At 39.8% G+C, this 24,724-nt stretch overlaps 1 protein-coding gene across 1 annotated transcript in view; it reads right to left on the reverse strand.

The window, feature by feature from the left end:
- Window positions 1–5,039: 5,039 nt before the first annotated feature.
- Window positions 5,040–24,724, reverse strand: part of LOC126188585 (tubulin alpha chain-like) — a 129,053-nt gene continuing 109,368 nt past the window's right edge. Inside the window, exon 6 of the mRNA XM_049930186.1 lies at window positions 5,040–5,327. Coding sequence (XP_049786143.1) covers window positions 5,040–5,327 — 288 coding nt within the window. The remainder of the gene's footprint in view (window positions 5,328–24,724) is intronic.

Genomic DNA, 24,724 nt, shown 5'->3' on the forward strand with positions numbered 1-24,724 from the left:
ACTCATCCCTCTTAAAATTACTGGTGTCGGTATAAACATGGCTCACAGTCTTAAATAAATCTCCTATATGCAACAATCACAATTTATTACTCTATGATATTACTCTTCCAGTGACAGCATGCCATAGTGTGGACAGGGTAATCAGCTCACTGCTTTGGGCACAAAATTATGAATATTGGTCATGTGACATTGCAACATGCACAGACCATACTAAATCAGATAACAGCTACCTTCATATGTCCGATGATTCATAGCTTCACCATTACAGACATTCTCATATGAGTCAGCCTGCCACTACAACCAAGCAATGTCAGTGCTTGGCATGTGACAAAATATTATGTTCACTACATGTTTGAAATTCACCAAAGGCAGTAAAATTTTGTGCCACAGTTTCTACTGTTAATACCTTATTACCATGTCAATTTTAGCATCATATGGATAGCACTTTTTGAAACTCATGAAATTATATAAAATATAAAATTTAGAGCTTTTATGAGAAAGTCAGTAACTGACGTTTTCATTAGGTAAAAGTGAGTGAAAAAGTTTGACGATGTACCCAGCCTTTCAATAACACTATAAATCAATTATCTATAATATGCAATAATTTGCATTTGTATTGACATTATGATTTATGTGAAAATAATGCCAATTTAAGGTATTTTATTGCCTGAGTGAGTGTGGGACTAAATGTATGTATGTGATAGGTGAATCTTTGTAATTGTAAGTAACTGGCTCTATAAGAGAGTGAGATTGTGGATATGTGTTATGTATTTGCTACATGCACATCAAGGATATTGTGAACTGTGAGAAACCAGTTTACAGTATTTTTTAATTATAAAATGTACTTCAGTAGTTCAGAGATTTGTTTGTTTATCTGAAACATATTATTTAACAATTTTGTCTAAAGTATTTGGTAATGCAATTGGTTTACGACAAAAAATGTTGGATGGTGTAAACTGATATCTAAAGCTGATTGGCTACGTTGGGATTCAGCCAATCAGATGTGAGTGATTTTGTGCACTATAGGAGCAAGATTTGGTGTGTCAGTCTTGGGGTTTAAGTACTGAACTTATGTTATGATCAGATGTGTTGCACTGAGCTCTGTGAAGATGTACTGATTATGAGTAATCATGAAATTTAGGAGACTGAACCATATTGGAAGCAGGTTAACAATGAACATAAATGATGATTATGCAAATTCTGTTTTTTTTGTGCAAACTGTGATTTTCACCTAAAATTCAGAATGGTGTGCTAACGTGACTGAGAACTTACAGTGTGAAGGGAACATTTTTCAACACTGTAAGGGCATTCTAACCATAGATATCTGTGTGTCTTTTTAGTAACAGGTCAAGAGAAAACTTTAAAGTGGTTACTAGAGGGTGCACATGTTGTAGGTGTGAAGGTTGTATTGCAATGTGTAAACAGAATGGACCTGGTAGTATAAATGTGTACTTAAAAATGACAAGGTATCAGTTTTTTCATTCAATGACTGTCATTCATTTGGTAATTAATTAGACCTGTAGCTTCAACCTTTTTGTACCCTATTGACACATGCAGTGCAGCTAGCTGTTGCAACAACATTATAAAAGGATAGGTTGCTATGCACTGTAAATATGACACATTGAGTTGCAGACAGGCACAATGAAAAGACTAATACACACAGCTTTCAGCCAAAATCTTCTTCAGAAAAGAAAACAAAACACTCGCACATTCACACAAGCAAGCACACCTCACATATACATGACTGCTCTCTCTGGCCAGAGAGCAATAGTGTAGTGTTGAGTGGAAGTAGCAACTCGGTGGGGGCGGTGGGCGGGGGAGGTGGAGGGGGGGGGGGGGGTGACACAGCAGGGCATGATTGGGGAGAGAGGGGTCAGAGTGCTACCTGATGGAGCATGCAGGGACTAGATGGTGGTCAGATAAGGCAATGTAGCATGGCATCGAGAGGCTGTGGTGGACGGGGGACTGAAAAGCAGCAGCAAAGGGAAAGAACGGTGCCCTTGGCAGAGAATAGAGCACAATGAGCATGGCAGTGTGAATTGTGAGAAGGTTATTGGGCAGAGGGGTTGAAGCTTTTGGGTGATGGGTGTAGGGGCAGCAGGTTACCTTAGGCTGAGGCTGGGATGATTTTGGGTGTGGAGAATATGTTGTAAGGATAACACCCACCTGTGCAGTTCAGAGAAGCTGTTGGTTGCAGGCTTTCAGATTATAATGATAGTGTGGTGTGACCCTCAACTACGTACCCTCTGACTCAGAGTTGAAATATTAAAACTTTTGGCTGGTTTCATTGTCTAGGGGCTGGGATATGTAGTTGCCACATTACTGGCCAAATACTGCTGAGTCTGCAGTATACAATATGAATATACACATGAACTGAATTGTCAGAGGTTCCTATCACTCAGCAACTGTGAATTTTGAATGAATAGATGTTTATAAGTGAAAGACTGCAATTAAATAAAATCTGCAGGTGCTATTCTTAATGACTTTAAATGATGAGTATGATAGCAGACATGCCTATAAGAATGCCGTTTATTACTACAAAACACTTATCAGTGTTGATGGTCCAGCAATTAAATAAAATATAAGTTGAATAACAGGGAAACAATAGATTCCTACTTCACATAATTAGTTTCAAGCAACAACATAGCTCGCAAGATATTCACATCTAAATGCATACTACATCTTCACTGCAGAAGCCATGGAAATCTCACAAGTGCACAGGTCGGCACAACGAAATATTTATATGTCTCGTGACCACGCGCAAACTGCTCCACTCTCCAAGTCTTTCCCGCGACTGTACGTCTGTTGCCCATACTGTCCAGAACTCCTCATGTCCTGTGTGACTGTTCAGAACTCCTCGTGTCCTCCATACGTCTGTCCACATGTCCCGTTTGGAAATGATCACTGTGATTGGCTAGAGTGCTCCCACACTGTCTACAAGCCAACTAACACTCACAAACATAATGAAACACGTTCAAAATGCTGGATTTACATTTAAATAACTTGAAATTAAATAAATATTCCTACGGATGGAGCACAAACATGCTCTAATACACATTATTAAATACATAAACAAATTAAATAAACATATATCAAAGGAGTAGAACAGAAGTAAGCCAGTAGACTAATGTCTCTGTGCTTTCTAAACCACAGTAAATAATTGACCAATTTCTTCATGAATAGTATATATCAGATACAAACAACAAATATATTTATAAGGAATAAATATATTTATAAATAATATATAATATTATATATAAATGAGGAATAAATATATTTATAAGCACACTGCTACCATTTTTTTGTGTAACTGTGGAGTACTTATGGCCTGAAGCGATCTATAGTAATTGGCAACTTTGACCTCCAATAACTCATGCACTATTCAAGTTACATGCCTGTAATTTATACCAATTTAGGTTTACACTGTGCTCTGCTTTCTGTGAAGACCACGGGTCTTTTTCCCTCGCTACTGCTCTCCTTTAACACTCCTAGTCCCCCAACCTCCCCCCTCCCCCATAGCCTCCTGATGCTGTACTAGGCAGCCTTGTCTGGCTACCATCCAGTCGCTGCACTGTCCTTTAGGTAGTGCTGACTACTCTTCTCCCTCTCCCCCCACTCATATCATGCTATCCCTTCCGCTTCCCTGTCTCACTCCAGACTGCTGCTTATGTTCAACATGACAGCACAGCATTCCATTGATAGTGGCCACAGAGAGTGGTCATGTATGCTTAAGGTGTTCTTGTTTGAGCGAATGTGTGTGTGTTTTCTTTTCTTTTCTGAAGAAGGATTTGACTGAAAGGTGAGTGCCTAACAGTCTTTTGACTGTACCTTCCTGCATCTCAAAGTGTCACCTTCATGGTGAGTAGTAATCTATCATTTTTATAATATTGTTGATATTCCAACATGGACTTCCCATTATTAGTTTTTATTACATCTTTTCTATTTGAAAACACTATATATTCTGCCAGTACTGTTGTGTGTCTACAGAGGAAGTCTTTAAAGGTGTGTGAATGTCGTCTGCAAGGCAAACTGTGACACTACAATCAGAGGAGTATATTATAGTCCCTGACTGAGTCATAATTGTCATGAGTATGTCAAAAGTTGTTCCACCTGTATGAGAGGGAGATGAGAGAAGATATGGCAGCTTGGTCACCTCTGCCTGAATTTGACTGACATTTTTTCATCCAATGACTCTTAATTGCCTTTCATCCAGTAAATGATTCCTTGATGCCATTTGATGAAAGTGAAAATACCTGCTGTTTTCTCTTACTCTTACTGTACTAACTGCCAGCCTACTCTCCACCTAACAATAATATGACAGTTGATGCAAACAGAGTGCAGCATTACTAGTTTCTATGTTGTTGCTGTGGTAACAACATACTATAACTGCATGTCAATATTAAGTTGTTTTTTGACTTTCTCCTAATTCATGGAGGCTGTGTTTGCATTGTTATTCTTTCAACACATATGTAACTGGATGAATTGGCACTTTTTAACAAGGCATAAGTGAAGTAAGTTTTTCCTTCTTGACTTATAGCATATTTTCTTCAGAAGGAGTTCATATTCCCAACAAAATCTGTAACAGCATGCTAATCTCCAACTGTGTACTTGGCACACGTTATTTTATTTTCAGACTTTGTTATGAAGCTGAAATATGTGCATCTGTGACATTAAATTTTTTAAATCTCTGTTGTTAATAGATCTCCCCCTTCAGGCACATTTATCCAAGCATTATTTCTACCACATCTGTTGTCAGAATAGGACCTGCCTTTAAGTAGTAATATATTTTGGGTGTTAATGATTGATTTACAAACTAATCTGAAAGACTACAAATATTTCCCCAACCTTTATTGACATATTTTACAAACTTCATCAAAAATATATGAATCACAGAGGAGTATGATTATGCATGAGTCATTTTCTAAGATAGCATTCCAATTTTGCACTTTCTTATTCAAAGATTAACGACAGATTTCTGAAGAAGAGACTTCGATACCAGGTGATTATCACAATACAGACTACATTTAAATACACACTTCCTAAAATTCTTCTAACATATTATCAGATGAATCATTAGCTACTTCTGCATAATCCCTTTCAAGTGCTGCTAGATCTTCACGAGCTTCACCAAATTCACCCTCTTCCATTCCTTCTGCAACATACCAGTGAACAAAAGCACGTCTGTTGTACATCAAGTCAAATTTGTGATTCAACTTTGCCCAAGCTTCTGCTATAGCAGTTGTGTTACTTAGTAGAGAAACAGCTCTTTGAACTTGTGCAAGATCAGCTCCTGGCACTGCTGTTGGAGGCTGATAGTTGATGCCAATCTGGAAATAAAATTGTTTGTAGTATGTATATATATATATATTTTAAGTGTACATTAATTTTTTGCCTGGTTGCAGACAGACTAATAAAAATTGAAAATATTTGTAGTCATTTAAAAGCAATCAGTTTCATCATGAGTAATTTATGACCAACATTTACAGAGGCAATTGACATGTTAGGTGAAATGCATCATGCACCATTGACCATTCTCACTAAATAGTCAGTAACTTGTGTATTGTGGCTGTAGTTATTTATAATGAGAGCACAAACAAAAGTGTACCCAGGACCTAGGACCAAAACTGGGAATGGTGTGGGTGGGGTGAGGTGGGGTGGGGAGGGGGAAGTTAGGAGGAGGGAACTTATGTTATATTAACAGTGAATGACAAAACAGTCTTGAGCTCTCATGATTAATGGCTCTGGGTGCACTTGCTGCTAGTCAGTATCCCTATACAGATCCCCACTGGGAAATTTTGAACTGGTAAGAGGAATGTTGATTCCTTGCTACACTATCTGCAGACAGCAGCAAGCAGTTAATAGTCTGTAGTAATTTCAACGTAAATTTTCTTAAGGATTCTAAAAGGAAGAATGAGCTGCAATCCTTATTTGGATCCCACAATTTGAGCTCAGTAATTAACTTTTCAACACAGGTGGACAAAGACAGTAGGATTCTAACTGATAAAGTTTTATTTGGCAAAACTCAAAGCAAGAAAACATCTGTTGAACCAGTAACAAATACTCTCTCTGATCATGATGCACTGTTAATTAGGATAAATAAGAGAATGCCTTGCAGAATCGATACTTTCTCAGTGGAAATCAGTTAGAGTAATTAATGACTGCAGGACAAATGTTTCCATGAGTAGCTTACAAGAAATGATCTGGGATGAAATTTGTAATGAACCAAATGCTAACATAAAATTTAATCTATTCCGTGATAAATTCATATCATTATTTGAACATAGCTTTCTGTATAAGCTAATGAGAAAGAACATTAAACAGCCACGTAAAAAACCGTGGATCAGCTGAGGGATTAAAGCATCTTGTGAGAGGAAAAGGGAAAGATATCTGCTAGCAAGGTCAAGTAGAGATCCAGCAGTATTTGTAGACTACAGAAACTACTCAAAATTACTAACAAAGTTATTAGAAATCAAGGAAAATGCACATTGTATCAGAAATAAGAAATTATGATAACAGACTTCAGTTTTTTTTATTTTTTTTTATTCTACAAAAACTGATAGGTTGCAAGAAGTAGTTACTAGAAGTTAAGGAACTCATTTATTTTAATAATGCATTTCAAGCGTGCCCCATCATCAGATGACCTGCTAAATTAATAACAAATTTTTAAATTACAAATGTGAACACATGCAGAAATGTATTTATTCAGGCACAATGATTTGAAACCAAAATTCATAATTTACAGAAATATGCACTACAATGCATATGAATACAATGCTGCGACAAATACTATATTCAAATAAAGACAGAAATACTGATATGACATTTAGACAGCTAGCAGAGAAACAAATATAGCAACTTGTAAAGGGACATCCTCCTCTAGTGTTACTTTACCTCAACAGAAGTAGTTGATACCAAAAATATTTTTGATTTTTAAAACAGGTCAATATTGTCTCAGTGGTTTTTCTAAAAAAAATTCATATGATTTTGTGTACAATGTATTATAATTCAAGCTAAAATCCATAAAAAGACATTACTTAATTATTGTTGTTACAATCGATACTTACTAGCTCTGTATGTAGTTAATTTTTCATTTATTTATTTATTTATTTTTTATATAAATATTTGAAATTACAAGATATTTGGTACATTTAAAAATTCTATTATTAACTATGCAATTTTGTGCTACTTATTATGTTTATTTCTGGATTCATTTATAAAATAATAATATAAATTAATAGAAATTCATTTGTCAAGAGAATTTGTAAACACTTGGAATACTGTTAGTACTGCAGAGCAATGTAGTATTGGGCATGCCTCTGACGTTATCAGACATGTTTTTGTAATTTGGAATAACAATGTAATTTCAGCTTTGTTTATGTGAAAATTCAATAAACAGTGTGATGTAGAAAAATATGATACAATAAATTATTGTGAAGAAACAAAAATCCGAACAGACTTAATTCAAAACTTATTATGTCAATGGAAATCATGAGAACTTATAATGTTATAATGTTTAGCTTTAAAAATCAGCCCCTAGACGTGAAGAACTGGAGGCAACTATGAGAAAAGAAGATAAGTAAAAAGGTTATTGTAAACCTTACTTCCCTCAAAGCTTATTAACAGACTTAACCATAAAGACAGAGACAATCAACAAGTGATGTGAGTAAGGGGTAGGTTACAAGCTCTCAACACTGCATGAGTAAACTAGCTTACACTAGAAGCGGGTGAGTCATAGTGCTATAGCCTGACAGTACAGGATAATACACTATTACTTTTTAATAAGATTTATTTTATGGTACAAACAGATATTTACACAAATTTAAAGTGGTGTGTATTTCATGCCAACATATAGGCAATGAAAAACACACTTAAGAGAAATAGTAAGAGATAAAAGTTCAAGTAAACCTACAGACAAGTGATTTAACTCTGTTTTAAGTATATAATCAGTGTTTCAATTCAGGATAAGTGTGAATGTTGCCATAGGATAGTCAAAGAGGGAGTGGTAGGTGTAGATTGGAGTTGGAATTTTATTGTGGTGACTATAGTGGGCAACTGAGTGGGAGACACAGTGAGGCTGTTCCATGGTACTGTAGGCTATGTAAAAAAATAAAAGAGAATCACTAAAAGGAGGCATAGATTTGTGCCTTTCAGGCTTAATTCAAACATGTGAAATTTTAACTAGATAGGCTGAAGAAGGAAGAAGATCATGGGAACTGGGTAAAGGTAACAAGCAATGGGCAAAAGGGGCACAGCCTCTTCAACTTTTTCATCTACATTTGAGCTCACAGTAGAGAATAAATTTGACTTGCTACCTGAAGTAGGAGGAGAAGAGCCTCATCCAACTGTACGTCACAGTAGTGTGCAACAGACTTCTTGCAAAGAATTCTAGTCTAGGTTGGAATTAAAATATAGTAGGAAGAAAAGAATCCCACCACTAGGTAGTAGCCATAGGAGGGGTGTAGGCTAGATGGTACAGGACAAATCAGGAACAGGATACCAAGTCAAAAGTATTGTGAAGCCAAGTGCTAGCCTCAGACAGGTGACAGAGGAGTGGGGATTTTAGGCAAGTATTTTGGCAAAGAGGAGGAGGAGGATATTAGTGTTTAACGTCCCGTCGACAACGAGGTCATTAGAGACGGAGCGCAAGCTCAGGTGAGGGAAGGATGGGGAAGGAAATCGGCTGTGCCCTTTCAAAGGAACCATCCTGGCATTTGCCTGAAGCAATTTAGGGAAATCACGGAAAACCTAAATCAGGATGCCTGAAGCAATTTAGGGAAATCACGGAAAACCTAAATCAGGATGGCCGGAGACGGGATTGAACCGCCGTCCTCCTGAATGCGAGTCCAGTGTGCTAACCACTGCGCCACCTCGCTCGGTTTTGGCAAAGAGAAACACGTTATTGTAGTAAGTGGAGTGGGGAATATACTGGCCAAAGATAGAAATTACAGCATTAGGGGTGATCTGTATGAAATAGGAGTAGCAACTATACACACAGCAATGTGAGTTTTGTGGAGCTCCTGTATTTCCATGAACATCCATAGGACAACACTGCTGAGAGTTGTGTGGACACTAAGTTGAGCAGACTGCTGCTGACTGAAACAAAAACTCATATGAATGTGGTGCTACTGCTACAATTGGGAGATGAAGCTATACTAGAGACAGTTCACACCTGAATAACACCCATCACACAAACAAAGATACCTGTGGTTACTGGTGTCAGAGTGTCACCTTTTTAGGTTAGGATCAGGATTAAGGCACATTGTTTTGAAAGAAGCCAAAATAACACAAGAGTCCCACAAAATTCTTACGAATGCACAGAAAAGTAAGGTTAGAAGAGCTCCTTGTCTGGAAAATATAGAAAGTTCTGAAAAGATGGATATCCTATGCTTATCTGAGCACCACATAATCACAGGGTTAGATAAGTTACATCTAAAAGATTAGACTCGAGGAGCTTACTCATGCAGAACTAATATGGGAAAAGGAGGAGTTGTTACATATATTGAGATGGGAATTAAGTTCAAAAACATTGAGGCTAATAGAGCCTGTAGTGATCAGCACATAGAAGTGTGTGCTTGTGAATTAATGCTGGAAATAATTAACTTTTAACTATAATCATGTACAGATCATCACTGTGGAATATTAAACTATTTTTGAGGAATCTGGATTCCTTACTATGCTATCTGTCAGACATAAGCAAACAGTTATTAATCTGTGGTAATTTAAATGTAGATTTTCTTAAGGTTTCTGAAAGGAAAAATGACCTGGAAACCTTATTTGGATCCTACAATTTGATCTCAGTAATTAACTTTTAAACACGGACAGATAAAGACTGTAGGACACTTACTGATAATGTTTTCTTTGGTGAAGCTCAAAGCAAGAAAATAACTGTTTATCCAGTAGCAAATGCTCTCTCTCATCTTGAAACACTGTTAGTTAGGATAACTAAGATAGTGCCTTTCAGAATAGATATTCCACAGCGGAAATCAGTTAAAATAATTAACGACTGCAGGACAAATGTTTTTATGAATGATTTACAATGACCTGGGATGAAATTTATAATGAACCAAATGCTAACATAAAATTTAATCTATTACATGATAATTCATATCATTATTTTAAAATAGCTTTCTGCATAAGCTAATCACAAAGATTAGATTCAGCAATGACTGTAGACTACAGAAACTACTCAAAATTACTAAAAACATTATTAAATAATCAAGAAACATGCACATTATGTCACAAGTAAGTAATTCTGGCAACAGACTTAAGGCTGTATGTGATGTAGTGAAGTCCGAGACAGGACAACCAGCCACAGACATGATAACATCGCTATTGAACTGAATGTAAGGGCTGTAAATGATGAATCATAGGCAGAAAATATATTTAATAATCATTTCTTAAATGTAATAGGAAGCACAGGGACTAATAGATTAAGAGAAGAATCACAGCAATATGCTGAGAAAGCATGTGTCACAGAATTCAGTAAGATGAATATATCAACAACTTCTCCTTTTTAAATTAAGGAAATTACACTTTCTCTCAAAAATAAAAGCTCATCTTGTTCTGGTGGTGTTTCCAATAGTGACTAAAAATTTGTTCCCCCATATAGTAAGCCCTGTCTTATCTGAAATATGTAACGTGTCACTAACATAAGGCACTTTTTCAGAGAGACCCCTCTATTAGAAAGTTGATACAAGAGATGTCAACAATTAGCAACCAATTTCATTGCTGACATCATTTTCCAAAATTTTTGAGTAGATGATGAATTCTAGAATAATATCTCTCTTCATCAATGATAATATCCTCAGCAAATCACAATTTAGATTTCAAAAGAGTTGTTCTGCTGAGAATGCCATTTACATGTTCTCTTGAAATGTGCCAATTCTCCATCCCTATTCCAATCCTAGTCCCAATCCTGCATCCAATGGGCCAATCCCCTGTGGTCAGCCCATGTGCAAGACCTGTTCCATACATCAACCCACCACCTCCTGCTGCAATCCTGTCCCAGGCATTTCTTACTCTATAAAAGGCAAATCCGTGCGTGAAAGTAGCCATGTTATGTATCAGCTATACTGCAATTGCTGTGTAGCATTACTTGTGGGCATGGCAAGCAAACTGTGGCAAACCACAAACTTGACCATCAATTTTCCAAACATGTTGCACACCACAACACAAATGACTTCAACAGGTGCTTCACTATGCAGACATTTGGATACTTCCTTCCATCACAAGTTTTTCTGAACTACACAGAAGGGAACTGTCTGCTCAGCATATCCTGTGGTCTTGCAATACCCCTGGCCTTAACCTCCAATAACCTCATCCCACTGCCTCACCTTACCCTTTCCCTTCTCTCTTCTGTCCACACTACTTCTTCCCCACCTAGATAGTGCACTACCTTCTCCACCACTCTTCCACCTCACTCCCCCTCCCTGCATTGTGGGTGTTATCTGTCTCTCTCTCTCTCTCTCTCTCTCTCTCTCTCTCTACCCCTTCCCCTCTTTCCCTCCTTTTAACCCCTCTCCCATCTCTTGCTCTTCCCTTTCTCCCTCTTCATCACATCACCTTCTTCTCCTTTTCCTGCTTCCTTCCTCCTTTCCCTCTTGCTACATCTGTTTTTGCTGTACCCTCTATACTGTTACAATTTTGTTGTGGAGTCACAGAGTCATCTACCCTGAGACCTGTCTCTTTCCTGTTACACCCTCTATGCACCCATCCCTACCACCTCCACATCTCCATCAGCTCAGGCAACTGTTTGCAACACTTGGTTATCAATAATCAACCTTACTGTGGCCATAGGAATGTGCATCTGCTTGTCTATTGGTCATGTGTGTGAATGTGTGTACTACTGCTAAAAATAAAAAAATAAAAAATAAAGAATAAAGGAAGAGCCTAAAAACTAATGTGAATGGTGTTCCTGTTACATGTTTCTGGTGCTTCACACATTGGTTTGCTCTATGTGAGTGCTTCTTGTTTCATTATATTAATTATGGTATTAAATACATTATAACCATTATTTTTTCTATTATAATGTGTATATTTTTAATAACTTTTCATAATATACTAGCAAAATGTAGCAGATATTGTACTACCTCCTTATATAAGTTTACCTCTGCATATATAAAAAAAGGATGACCTGTATGTAATCTAGAGACTACACTGATGGGAAAAATGCAAAAATAAAAAATAATTAATATAGAGTAATGAAATTTTGGGAATACACTCATGTAACTAACATATTTACTTGATTAACACTGGAAGATTGCAGGTTAATATACGGGTGAGACACGCCATTGCAAATGTGGATTGCTAGTACATCCATAGTCAGTGTAACCACCAGAATGTTGAAAGTAAGCATGCAAACATGCTTGCCTTGTGTTGTACAGGTGCAAGATGTCAGTTTGTGGGATGGCATTCTATGTCTGTTGCACTTGTTTGGTCAGTACAGGGATGGTTAATGCTGTTTGTGGTCGATGATGGAGTTGTTGACTGATAATGTCTCATGTGTGTTCAATTGGAGAAGACCTGGTGACCGAGCAGGCCATGCCAACATATCAACACTCTTAGAGCATGTTGGGTTACAACAGCAGTATGTGGGTGAGCATTATGCTATTGTAAAACATTCCCTGGAATGCTGTTCTGAATGGCAGAACAACAGGTCAAATCAATAGACTGACGTACAGATTTGTGGTCAGAATGCATGGGATAACTACATGAGTGCTCCTACTGTCATACAAATTTGCACCCCACACCATTACTCCAGCTGCAGGTACAATGTGTTTAGCACACAGACAGATTTGTTGCAGGCCCTCAAAATCGTATCCTCCCAACCAACACACAGCCATTACCGGCACTGAAGCAGAACCAGATTTTATCAGAAAGCACAGCATACCTCTACCGTGCCCTCCAATGAGCTCTCACTTTACACCACAGAAGTCGCAAAAGGCAGTGGTTTTGGGGTCAGTGGAATGCATGCTATGGGGCGTCTGGCTTGGAACTGACCTAGAAATAACCAATTTTTAACAGTTCACTGTATCATTATGGTGCCTGCTGCTGCATATGCAGTACAATGCACCAGATCCATATGCCAAACATGATGGTCTTCAATCTCGGTAGTGCCACATGGATGTCTGGAGCCTGGTCTTCTTGTGACCATACATTCTCACGACCACTATTACCAGCACTCATGTGCAGTGGCTACCTTCCTGCCAAGTCTTTCTGGAATATCACAGAAGGAACATTCAGCTTTTTGTAGCTTTACTAGACAATCTTGTTCAAATTCGCCAAGTTGTCAATAATGGCATGCCTTAAAGGCATTCTTGACTAACATCAACTCACCATGTCCAGTTTCAAAGGTAACTTACAATCACAACCATTACAGTTTGTATTTAAAGCAAACCTGATTTGCATCCTCATAGTGGTACTTGTAGCAACAGTCTTACGAAACTGGTGTGAAATTTGAATCGACACTATCTTTGAGATATATATAGAAACATGCCTATCAACTTTTGTTATGTCACACAACTCCTTCTTGGTGTTGCAGTTATTTTCTGTCAGAGTCATAGAGAAATGTGGAAAAATGAAAGATAATGTCATCGAAGTAGATATGTTGCACCACCATCCAGTGGTGCAAATTTCTTTTGCCTGTAAACAAATAAGAATAGAATATTGTTTGCCTATAAACAAAAGAGGAATAGTTAAACCAATATCCAGCATTCAACAAAAAGAAAAAAGTATTCTATTTCAAATTCAACCACCAACTACTAATCACAGTCACAGTCACTATTTGTTATTATTGAGGATGGAGGCTTTGATATGATTTTTGCGATTGATTGAATAGTATAGGAGTTGATATGCTGCAACATCACCAAGTGGTGTAATACAACAAAGTGGGTACTGTGAAAATATTCTCCATCCTCAAATATCATATACACTAATTTTCATAGTGATCAGTTGAATGGTATAGAAGCTGATGTGCTGCAGCACCATCTAGTGGTGAGTTACAGCAAAGCAGATAGCATCATATCCTTCTCTATGAAAAAATACATACACGTTCTAACTTCATGGTGACTTGTCAAACATTGTCAAAGTCTATTAATCTCAAACAGCCATACCAACATCCATTTCTATACACAAATATTGAGGTAATTTTTGTGTAATGTAAATAGTATGGGGTCTATGCTTCATATGGCAATTACATAAACTAACTTTATCCATTTACAAAATTATATTAATCTCTTCAGTAATTTAGTTTTTAAAATGGGATTACTGAATAATTTTTTAGAGAAACTATGTCCAATTATTGTTACAGAATTCCATTCATTTTACATCAGTATTTCCTTACTTAAACACCACATGCCAATCTAACTTTTGCATCATGTTCTTGTTTTGGATAGAAATGACTCAGCCACTACAGTTTTCATTTTTACTAGTTGTCTTTAAGGCCTGATCAGGCACTGAAAATGACGTAAATACCTTTTCTCAAATAGAACATTGTTCAGAAAAGAGTTACAAGTGGGAGACCTACTAACTTTGCATACAAAATATAAAAAATTTACACCTAAGTCAGGCTGTAACAGCTGAATAACATTTCCAACTTGCTTTTTCTTTCATAATCTTTTAAGTAATATTCACCAACTATTAACTGTTTCTTTTTGTCTGACATGTAGCTTCAAAAATAAATTTAAACTTTACATAAAAATCTGTAAGTTCCCCAGTGTTGATCTACAAGAACTTGTAATTATAATAGTTTTATTCTTCAGTAAAAGCTCAGAAACAGATGTTTCTATATCTTCATCTATGTAAAAACAGAATGTTCAAATACTTTTGACTTCACATTCTATTTACAAATTTTTGGTAACTTATTCTCTTTCTGTGCTGACTCAATTAGAAGATGTTGCTAAACTAAAAGCACTTGTAATTTATCTTTTATAAGTCTGTGGTTTCATGATATGATTCTGTAATTCTTCTAAACAAGTAGCACATCAAGTTTTTTCTCAGTCTTTATTATTCTTGCCAGATAGTGAGATGGAGCATCTGGTTGTGGTTGTCTCACCACTGAGAGTTCTACCAGCATAAAATTGAGACATACACTGCTGTACATCTAATAGCCAACACATCTGTGGATGAGTAATTTCCCTAAAACAATTAAGGCAAATATTAAGAAGGTTTCTTTGGAAAGGACAGCTGATTTCCTTCCACATACTTTCCCAATCTGAAACTGTACTCCATCTCTAATAACTTTATCATTGACAGTATATTGAACCCTGATTTTTCTTCATTCTTCCTTTTATCCATGGATAAAACAGCTGGCTCAGTACACAACAGTCAGTGATATATTTACTACTGAATATTACATCTTCTTAAAGGCTGAGCCAGTTTTCTGATCTATACTATGAAATCTGCTTTCTACCCAGATTTATTTTTGATTGGTTCATGTTAAATTAGTGTTTTAATTTGTGTTATATTCTTGGACTTTCTTGGTATATTCTTATATGGGATTATTATTTAATCTATGATGGTCTGATGTTCTTAATTTCATATCATATGCATCTGTTTAGGCCAATCCAATGCTATCATTCAATAATTTATATTCAGTTGTTTAACGCAAATACAAAATTGGTGACTATATATTAAGTGATGATTGTTAAGTATGTGCATATGATTTAATAGCGTAATTAATGTCCAGGATGGGACTGGAATAATTATTAAGTTGTCACTTCAGTCATGCAGCCCAAATCCATCACCTGATTCTTAGTCCTCCAGAACAGTTCTTAATCACAATGTACCATAGACAAATGACAAAAACCAATCTCATATACACAAATAATGGGATTAGCAATCAGTACTAATGTCAGTCTCCCAGACAGCTAAATCTCATTTAGATTGTTTCTACATCTACATCTACATCCATACTCCGCAAGCCACCTGACGGTGTGTGGCGGAGGGTACCTTGAGTACCTCTATCGGTTCTCCCTTCTATTCCAGTCTTGTATTGTTCGTGGAAAGAAGGATTGTTGGTATGCCTCTGTGTGGGCTCTAATCTCTCTGATTTTATCCTCATGGTCTCTTCACGAGATATACGTAGGAGGGAGCAATATACTGCTTGACTCTTCGGTGAAGGTATGTTCTTGAAACTTTGACAAAAGCCCGTACCGAGCTACTGAGCATCTCTCCTGCAGAGTCTTCCACTGGAGTTTATCTATCATCTCCGTAATGCTTTCACGATTACTAAATGATCCTGTAACGAAGCGCGCTGCTCTCCGTTGGATCTTCTCTATATCTTCTATCAACCCTATCTGGTACGGATCCCACACTGTTGAGCAGTATTCAAGCAGTGAGCGAACAAGCGTACTGTAACCTACTTCCTTTGTTTTCGGATTGCAATTCCTTAGGATTCTTCCAATGAATCTCAGTCTGGCATCTGCTTTACTGACGATCAACATTATATGATCATTCCATTTTAAATCACTCCTAATGCGTACTCCCAGATAATTTACAGTATTAACTGCTTCCAGTTGCTGACCTGCTATTTTGTAGCTAAATGATAAAGGATCTATCTTTCTGTGTATTCGCAGCACATTACACTTGTCTACATTGAGATTCAATTGCCATTCCCTGCACCATGCATCAATTCGCTGCAGATCCTCCTGCATTTCAGTACAATTTTCCATTGTTACAACCTCTCGATACACCACAGCGTCATCTGCAAAAAGCCTCAGTGAACTTCCGATGCCATCCACCAGGTCATTTATGTATATTGTGAATAGCAACGGCCCTATGACACATTGTTGTTGTTGTTGTTGTTATGGTCTTCAGTCCTGAGACTGGTGTGATGCAGCTCTCCATGCTACTCTATCCTATGCAAGCTTCTTCATCTCCCAGTACCTACTGCAACCTACATCCTTCTGAATCTGCTTAGTGTATTCATCTCTTGGTCTCCCCCTACAATTTTTACCCTCCACGCTGCCCTCCAGTACTAAATTGGTGATCCCTTGATGCCTCAGAACATGTCCTACCAACCGATCCCTTTTTCTGGTCAAGTTGTGCCACAAACTTCTCTTCTCCCCAATCCTATTCAATACTTCCTCATTAGTTATGTGATCCACCCATCTAATCTTCAGCATTCTTCTGTAGCACCACATTTCGAAAGCTTCTATTCTCTTCTTGTCCAAACTATTTACCGTCCATGTTTCACTTCCATACATGGCTACACTCCATACAAATACTTTCAGAAATGACTTCCTGACACTTAAATCTATACTCGATGTTAACAAATTTCTCTTCTTCAGAAATGCTTTCCTTGCCATTGCCAGTCTACATTTTATATCCTCTCTACTTTGACCATCATCAGTTATTTTGCTCCCCAAACAGCAAAACTCCTTTACTACTTTAAGTGTCTCATCTCCTAATCTAATACCCTCAACATCACCCGACTTAATTCGACTACATTCCATTATCCTCATTTTGATTTTGTTGATGTTCATCTTATATCCCCCTTCAAAACAATGTCCATTCCATTCAACTGCTCTTCCAAGTACTTTGCTGTCTCTGACAGAATTACAATGTCATCGGCGAACCTCAACGTTTTTATTTCTTCTCCATGGATTTTAATACCTACTCCGAATTTTTCTTTTGTTTCCTTTACTGCTTGCTCAATATACAGATTGAATAACATCGGGGAGAGGCTACAACCCTGTCTTACTCCCTTCTTAACCACTGCTTCTCTTTCATGTCCCTTGACTCTTATAACTGCCATCTGGTTTCTGTACAAATTGTAAATAGCCTTTCGCTCCCTGTATTTTACCCCTGCCACCTTTAGAATTTGAAAGAGAGTATTCCAGTCAACATTGTCAAAAGCTTTCTCTAAGTCTACAAATGCTAGAAACGTAGGTTTGCCTTTCCTTAATCTTTCTTCTAAGATAAGTCGTAAGGTCAGTATTGCCTCACGTGTTCCAACATTTCTACGGAATCCAAACTGATCTTCCCCAAGGTCGGCTTCTACCAGTTTTTCCATTCGTCTGTAAAGAATTTGTGTTAGTATTTTGCAGCTGTGGCTTATTAAACTGATTGTTCGGTAATTTTCACATCTGTCAACACCTGCTTTCTTTGGGATTGGAATTATTATATTCTTCTTGAAGTCTGAGGGTATTTCGCCTGTTTCATACATCTTGCTCACCAGATGGTAGAGTTTTGTCAGGACTGGCTGTCCCAAGGCCGTCAGTAGTTCCAATGGAATGTTGTCTACTCCGGGGGCCTTGTTTCGACTCAGGTCTTTCAGTGCTCTGGCAAACTCTTCACGCAGTATCGTATCTCCCATTTCGTCTTCATCTACATCCTCTTCCATTTCCATAATATTGTCCTCAAGTTCATCGCCCTTGTATAGACCCTCTATATACTCCTTCCACCTTTCTGCTTTTCCTTCTTTGCTTAGAACTGGGTTTCCATCTGAGCTCTTGATGTTCATACAAGTGGTTCTCTTATCTCCAAAGCTCTCTTTAATTTTCCTGTAGGCAATATCTATCTTACCCCTAGTGAGATAAGCCTCTACATCCTTACATTTGTCCTCTAGCCATCCCTGCTTAGCCATTTTGCACTTCCTGTCGATCTCATTTTTGAGACGTTTGTATTCCTTTTTGCCTGCTTCACTTACTGCATTTTTATATTTTCTCCTTTCATCAATTAAATTCAATATTTCTTCTGTTACCCAAGAATTTCTATGAGCCCTCGTCTTTTTACCTACTTGATCCTCTGCTGCCTTCACTACTTCATCCCTCAGAGCTACCCATTCTTCTTCTACTGTACTTCTTTCCCCCACTGCTTTCAATTCTTCCCTTATGCTCTCCCTGAAACTCTGTACAACCTCTGGTTTAGTCAGTTTATCCAGGTCCCATCTCCTTAAATTCCCACCTTTTTGCAGTTTCTTCAGTTTTAATCTACAGGTCATAACCAATAGATTGTGGTCAGAGTCCACATCTGCCCCTGGAAATGTCTTACAATTTAAAACCTGGTTCCTAAATCTCTGTCTTACCATCTATCTGATACCTTTTAGTATCTCCAGGGTTCTTCCATGTATACAACCTTCTATCATGATTCTTAAACCAAGTGTTAGCTATGATTAAGTTGTGCTCTGTGCAAGATTCTACCAAGCGGCTCCCTCTTTCATTTCTTAGCCCCAATCCATATTCACCTACTACGTTTCCTTCTCTCCCTTTTCCTACACTCGAATTCCAGTCATCCATGACTATTAAATTTTCGTCTCCCTTCACTATCTGAATAATTTCTTTTATTTCATCATTAATTTCTTCAATTTCTTCGTCATCTGCAGAGCTAGTTGGCATATAAGCTTGTACTACTGTAGTAGGTGTGGGCTTCGTATCTATCTTGGCCACAATAATGCGTTCACTATGGTGTTTGTAGTAGCTTACCCGCACTCCTATTTTCCTATTCGTTATTAAACCTACTCCTGCATTACCCCTATCTGACTTTGTGTTTATAACCCTGTAGTCACCTGACCAGAAGTCTTGTTCCTCCTGCCACCGAACTTCACTAATTCCCACTATATCTAACTTTACCCTATCCATTTCCCTTTTTAAATTTTCTAACCTACCTGCCCGATTAAGGGATCTGATCCGTAGAACGCCAGTTGTCTTTCTCCTGATAACGACATCCTCTTGAGTAGTCCCCGCCTGGAGATCCGAATGGGGGACTATTTTACCTCCGGAATATTTTACCCAAGAGGACGGCATCATCATTTAATCATACAGTAAAGCTGCATGCCCTAGGGAAAAATTACGGCCGTAGTTTCCCCTTGCTTTCAGCCGTTCGCAGTACCAGCACAGCAAGGCCGTTTTGGTTATTGTTACAAGGCCAGATCAGTCAATCATCCAGACTGTTGCCCTTGCAACTACTGAAAAGGCTGCTGCCCCTCTTCAGGAACCACACATTTGTCTGGCCTCTCAACACATACCCCTCCATTGTGGTTGTAGCTACGGTAACGCTATCTGTATCGCTGAGGCACGCAAGCCTCCCCACCAACGGCAAGGTCCATGGTTCATGGGGGGGAGGGGGGGGGGGGGGGTATGACACATTACATGGTTAAATTTGTTTCTGTACCATAAACCTGGATGTATGCCCACAGAGTACTTATGATGACCTCCGAAAACAGATGTGGATCTGCCATACTGAGTGGGATGCCACAATGGTTATCATACAGGACTAGCATTTGGGAGGATGGAAGTTCAGATAGCCATCCATCCATCTGATTTAGTTTTTCCATGATTTCCTTAAATTTTTTAAGGCAGAAGGCAGGGTGGTTCCTTTGAAAGAGCATGGCCAGTTTCCTACTTTCCTACTATACCTTTTCATAAGCTGAATTTGTTCTTCATCTCTAATGGCTTCACTGTTGATGGGGCTCTAGTCTTCCTTCTTTCATTATTGGCTATACCATCTTGGTGATATGAGGTAAAGAACATAGTTCTGGTCCAGGCCTAGAAAAAAAATGTTCTTGCAAGGGAGGAAAAAAAAAATACTGGAGTGTGATGGAAGCTTTGGGGGGGAGGGGGGGGGGGAGGAGGGAGGGAAAAAAAATACTGGAGTGTGATAGAAGCTTGGTAAGGAAGCCCCTGCCTATTGTCAATGAAGATTTAATTTATACCAGTCTACTGGATCACTAGTGCTGCACATGACATACTGTACACTTCTTACCTATAGTGAACAAACTATTCCAGGAATAGAGAAAACAGTCATTTCCATAAGCCATGAGAAAGTTACTTGCAAATTAACAATACTAACAATGGCAAATCCTAAGATGTCCAAAATTTTTCATCTAGATGTCTTATTCTTATTTGGATTCTAAGTTCAAGATGCAGTTAGCCTAGGTTCAGAAGTTTCCCCTTTTGTCAGTCTTGAATATATTTTTGAACCAAGTTTAGGTTGTGCCAATAAATCACAACATGTTGAAATCGTCCACATTATGCTTTTGTATAGCTAAAATATTTTAATTTGTACTAAGGGATAAATGAAGTAAGGAATTATGCTAAGTGGATAAACATATACAAAAAAGGCAAGTATGTGTACATAGAGACACACATTTCTCCATGTCCAACCACTGCCATTCAGTCAAGGTTGTGGTTGTAGTTAGTGCTAGGTATCCTACAATTAGTAAGGGAGTTTGGCTGCAAAGGGTGAAAGTTTTTATATCTTCAAATGTAACATATTTTTTGGACAACACAACACACATATAAGTCACTGAGTAAGTTGACCTGTGTACAAGTCGGCATTCGATTAAACACTGAGTCTCAGTCTAGCGGCCGCTGCTCAGCTGGTCGCTTAGGTGGCGCAGCTGCTGCCTGGCTGGCAGACAGCACCGCACGTAGAGGACGTGCGTAATTGCGCGGCGGCACTTTGAATAATCGGCGAGTCACAACACTTTTCCCCCCTTTTGAAATTGTTGCACTGGTCTTGATAGAGGTGTCCTGGAGATGGCTAACGTCCATAGGCATTGTTTGACTCGCCGTAAAGTCTCGAGGAGGAGGCTTCCCGTACGGACGGAAATGTCCCTGATGATAACGGGTCGAGATGACAGGAGACGTAGGAGTTGAATCTGCTGGGGCCCCCTGCACCAATCTGCCCGTTGCGGCAAGTCCAGTTGATATGATAGGAGACATGGGCGATGTGTCAGCGTCTGTTGGAGGAGGAGGCGAGTAGATGTACTCTGACAGAGGACGGTCCTCCGGTTCCTGCATGGGCACGTCTCCTGGTGGCGTTCGTTCTGGTGCTGGCATCGCGATGACAGTGAGAGGGCTGCGTTGTGAGTATTGAGAGATGCCAAGATCCCGGGCATCAGGTAGAGCCAAAGGTGGTGTGGCGGCATTCGGAACAGGCGTTGCTGGCACCCGAGGCCGAAGCTGGTCCGAATGATGCACTGCAACACCCGCGTCCGTCTGGATTTCATACAGGCGTCTGACACGGTGTCGTAAGATGCGGCCCGGGCTCCATTTTGGCCGCCTGCCATATCCCCGTACCCAGACGAGGTCGTCAGCAGTGAACCGGCCAAGTGAAGGCACCCGCGGCCGTGAGGTGGGAGGCCGCAGAAGATGAAGTAGCGTGCGGGGCTGTCGGCCATGTAAGAGCTCAGCCGGGCTGTGATCGCCCATGGGGGTGAAACGGTAAGACGCCAGGAACTGGAGAAGCGCGTCATCAGCAGCAGAAGAAGTCAGAAGTTTCCGCATCTGAGCCTTAAATGTGTGGACCAGTCGTTCAGCCTCACCGTTTGATTGTGGATGGAACGGCGGGGCCGTGACATGCGTAACGCCGTGACGAGCACAAAAATCTGCAAAGTCGGAAGAGGCAATTTGCGGACCATTATCAGTAACAAGAGTAGAGGGGAGGCCTTCCAAAGAAAAAATGCGGGCGAGAGCACTGGTGGTTGCCGCGGTGGTAGGTGACGTGCAACGGACAATGAAAGGAAAGTTAGAATAGGCGTCAATTACGAGGAGCCAATAAGTACCTATAAAGGGTCCCGCAAAGTCAGCATGAATGCGCTCCCAGGGCTTCTCAGGCGAAGGCCACGGTGACAAAGATGACTTCGGGGCAGCGGCCTGTGACGCACAAGGGCCGCAGGCAGCGACCATGTGTGCGATGTCAGAGTCGATGCCAGGCCAGTACACATGACGGCGTGCCAGAGATTTTGTGCGAGACACACCCCAGTGCCCCTGGTGAAGGAGGCGCAAGACCGAAGCACGCAAAGACGCAGGTACTACAACACGCAGCGAATCATTGTCAGTGGAGAGGAGGATAACACCATCCCTAGCCGTGAGGCGGTAGCGCAAAGTGTAGTAGTTCCGCAACGGATCAGAAGTCTCAGCGGACGGGCGATCTGGCCAACCCTTCTGAATACAGTGTAAAACCCGGGAGAGGGTAAGGTCAGAACCCGTAGCAGCCGCTAGCCTGTCCCCAGTGATGGGGAACCCGTCCACAACCCGCTGCTTGGCAACATCCAGGTGGAAACACAAAAGTTCGTCCCTATCGAATGCCTGATCAGGACCCATGGGAAGGCGAGACAAAGCATCACCATTCGCATGTTAAGCCATTGGCCGGAAATGAATCTCATAATTGAAACGGGACAAGTAAAGAGCCTAACGCTGGAGGCGGTGTGCAGCCTTGTCGGGAAGTGATGTTGATGGATGAAACAAGGAAACAAGCGGTTTGTGATCCATAACAAGATGAAATTTTGAGCCATAGAGAAAAACACCAAACTTATGAAGAGCATAAATGATGGCCAAAGCTTCTTTCTCAATTTGAGAATACTTTTGTTGGGCATCCGTGAGCGTTTTGGAGGCATAAGCGATGGGTTGTTCCGAACCGTCAGAAAAACGGTGCGCAAGGACTGCACCGACCCTGTATTGACAGGTGTCTGTGGCAAGAACAAGTAGCCAGGCATGGGGCCTGTTTCAGCATAGTCTTTAATTTCCGGAAAGCCGCGTCACATGACGCGGACCAGTGAAAAGGCACGTTTTTATGCAACAGGCGATGCAACAGCTGAGCCACCGACGCCGCAGACGGTAAAAACTTGTGATAGTATGCTATTTTCCCCAAGAAAGCCTGCAGTTCCTTAACAGATGTAGGGCGAGGAAGGGCATCGATCGCAGCAACAGTGTGTTGAAGCGGACGAATACCATCCCGAGAGAGTTGAAACCCCAAGTACGTGATAGATGCCTGAAAGAATTGTGATTTCTGAAGATTACACTTAAGACTGGCAGTCTGTAAGACATTAAAAAGTGTGCGGAGATTTTGAAGATGTTCTTCTGTGGTGGAGCCAGTGACAACAATGTCCTCCATGTAATTGATACACCCCGGGACAGGGAGCAATAATTGTTCCAAGAATCGCTGAAAAAGAGCAGGGGCGCTAGCAACCCCGAATGGCAAGCGTTGGTATTGATAGAGGCCGAAAGGCGTGTTAAGGACCAGAACCTGCCGGGAAGTAGCGTCGAGAGGAAGTTGATGATAAGCTTCCGACAGGGCAATTTTAGAAAAATACTGTCCTCCAGCGAGTTTAGTGAACAGTTCTTCAGGACGGGGCATAGGGTAAGTGTCGATGAGGCATTGAGCATTTACAATGGCTTTGAAATCGCCACAGAGACGAATATCACCATTGGGCTTAGCAACTACAACGACAGGAGAGGACCACTCACTGGAAGTGACAGGAAGCAAGACCCCTGAAGCAGTGAGACGATCCAACTCCCATTTTACCCGATCACAAAGGGCCACAGGAATGGGCCGAGCCCGAAAAAACTTAGGCCGAGCAGTGGGTTTGAGCGTGATATGAGCTTCAAAGTCGTTTGCATGGCCTAACCCAGGAGAAAAAAGGGACGAAAATGTCATCGACAAGGAATCCAGCTGAGCATAAGGAACAGCATCAGAGACAATATTGACAGAGTCATCTATGGAGAACCCAAAAACGCGAAAGGCATCGAAACCAAAAAGATTTTCTGCGGTGCTCTGGTCGACCACAAATATGGGAACAGTGCGAACGATGGATTTGTAAGATACCTCAGCATTAAACTGTCCCAAGAGAGAAATCTTCTGTTTATTGTACGTCCGTAATTGCCAAGTGACAGGGGACAGGAGTGGAGAACCCAGCTGAAGATACGTCTGAGAATTAATTATAGTGGCAGCAGAACTGGTATCCACTTGCATGCGAACATATCGACCAAGGATTTGGACA

This window comes from Schistocerca cancellata, chromosome 5 (assembly GCF_023864275.1).
Source record: "Schistocerca cancellata isolate TAMUIC-IGC-003103 chromosome 5, iqSchCanc2.1, whole genome shotgun sequence".
NCBI lineage: Eukaryota > Metazoa > Arthropoda > Insecta > Orthoptera > Acrididae > Schistocerca > Schistocerca cancellata.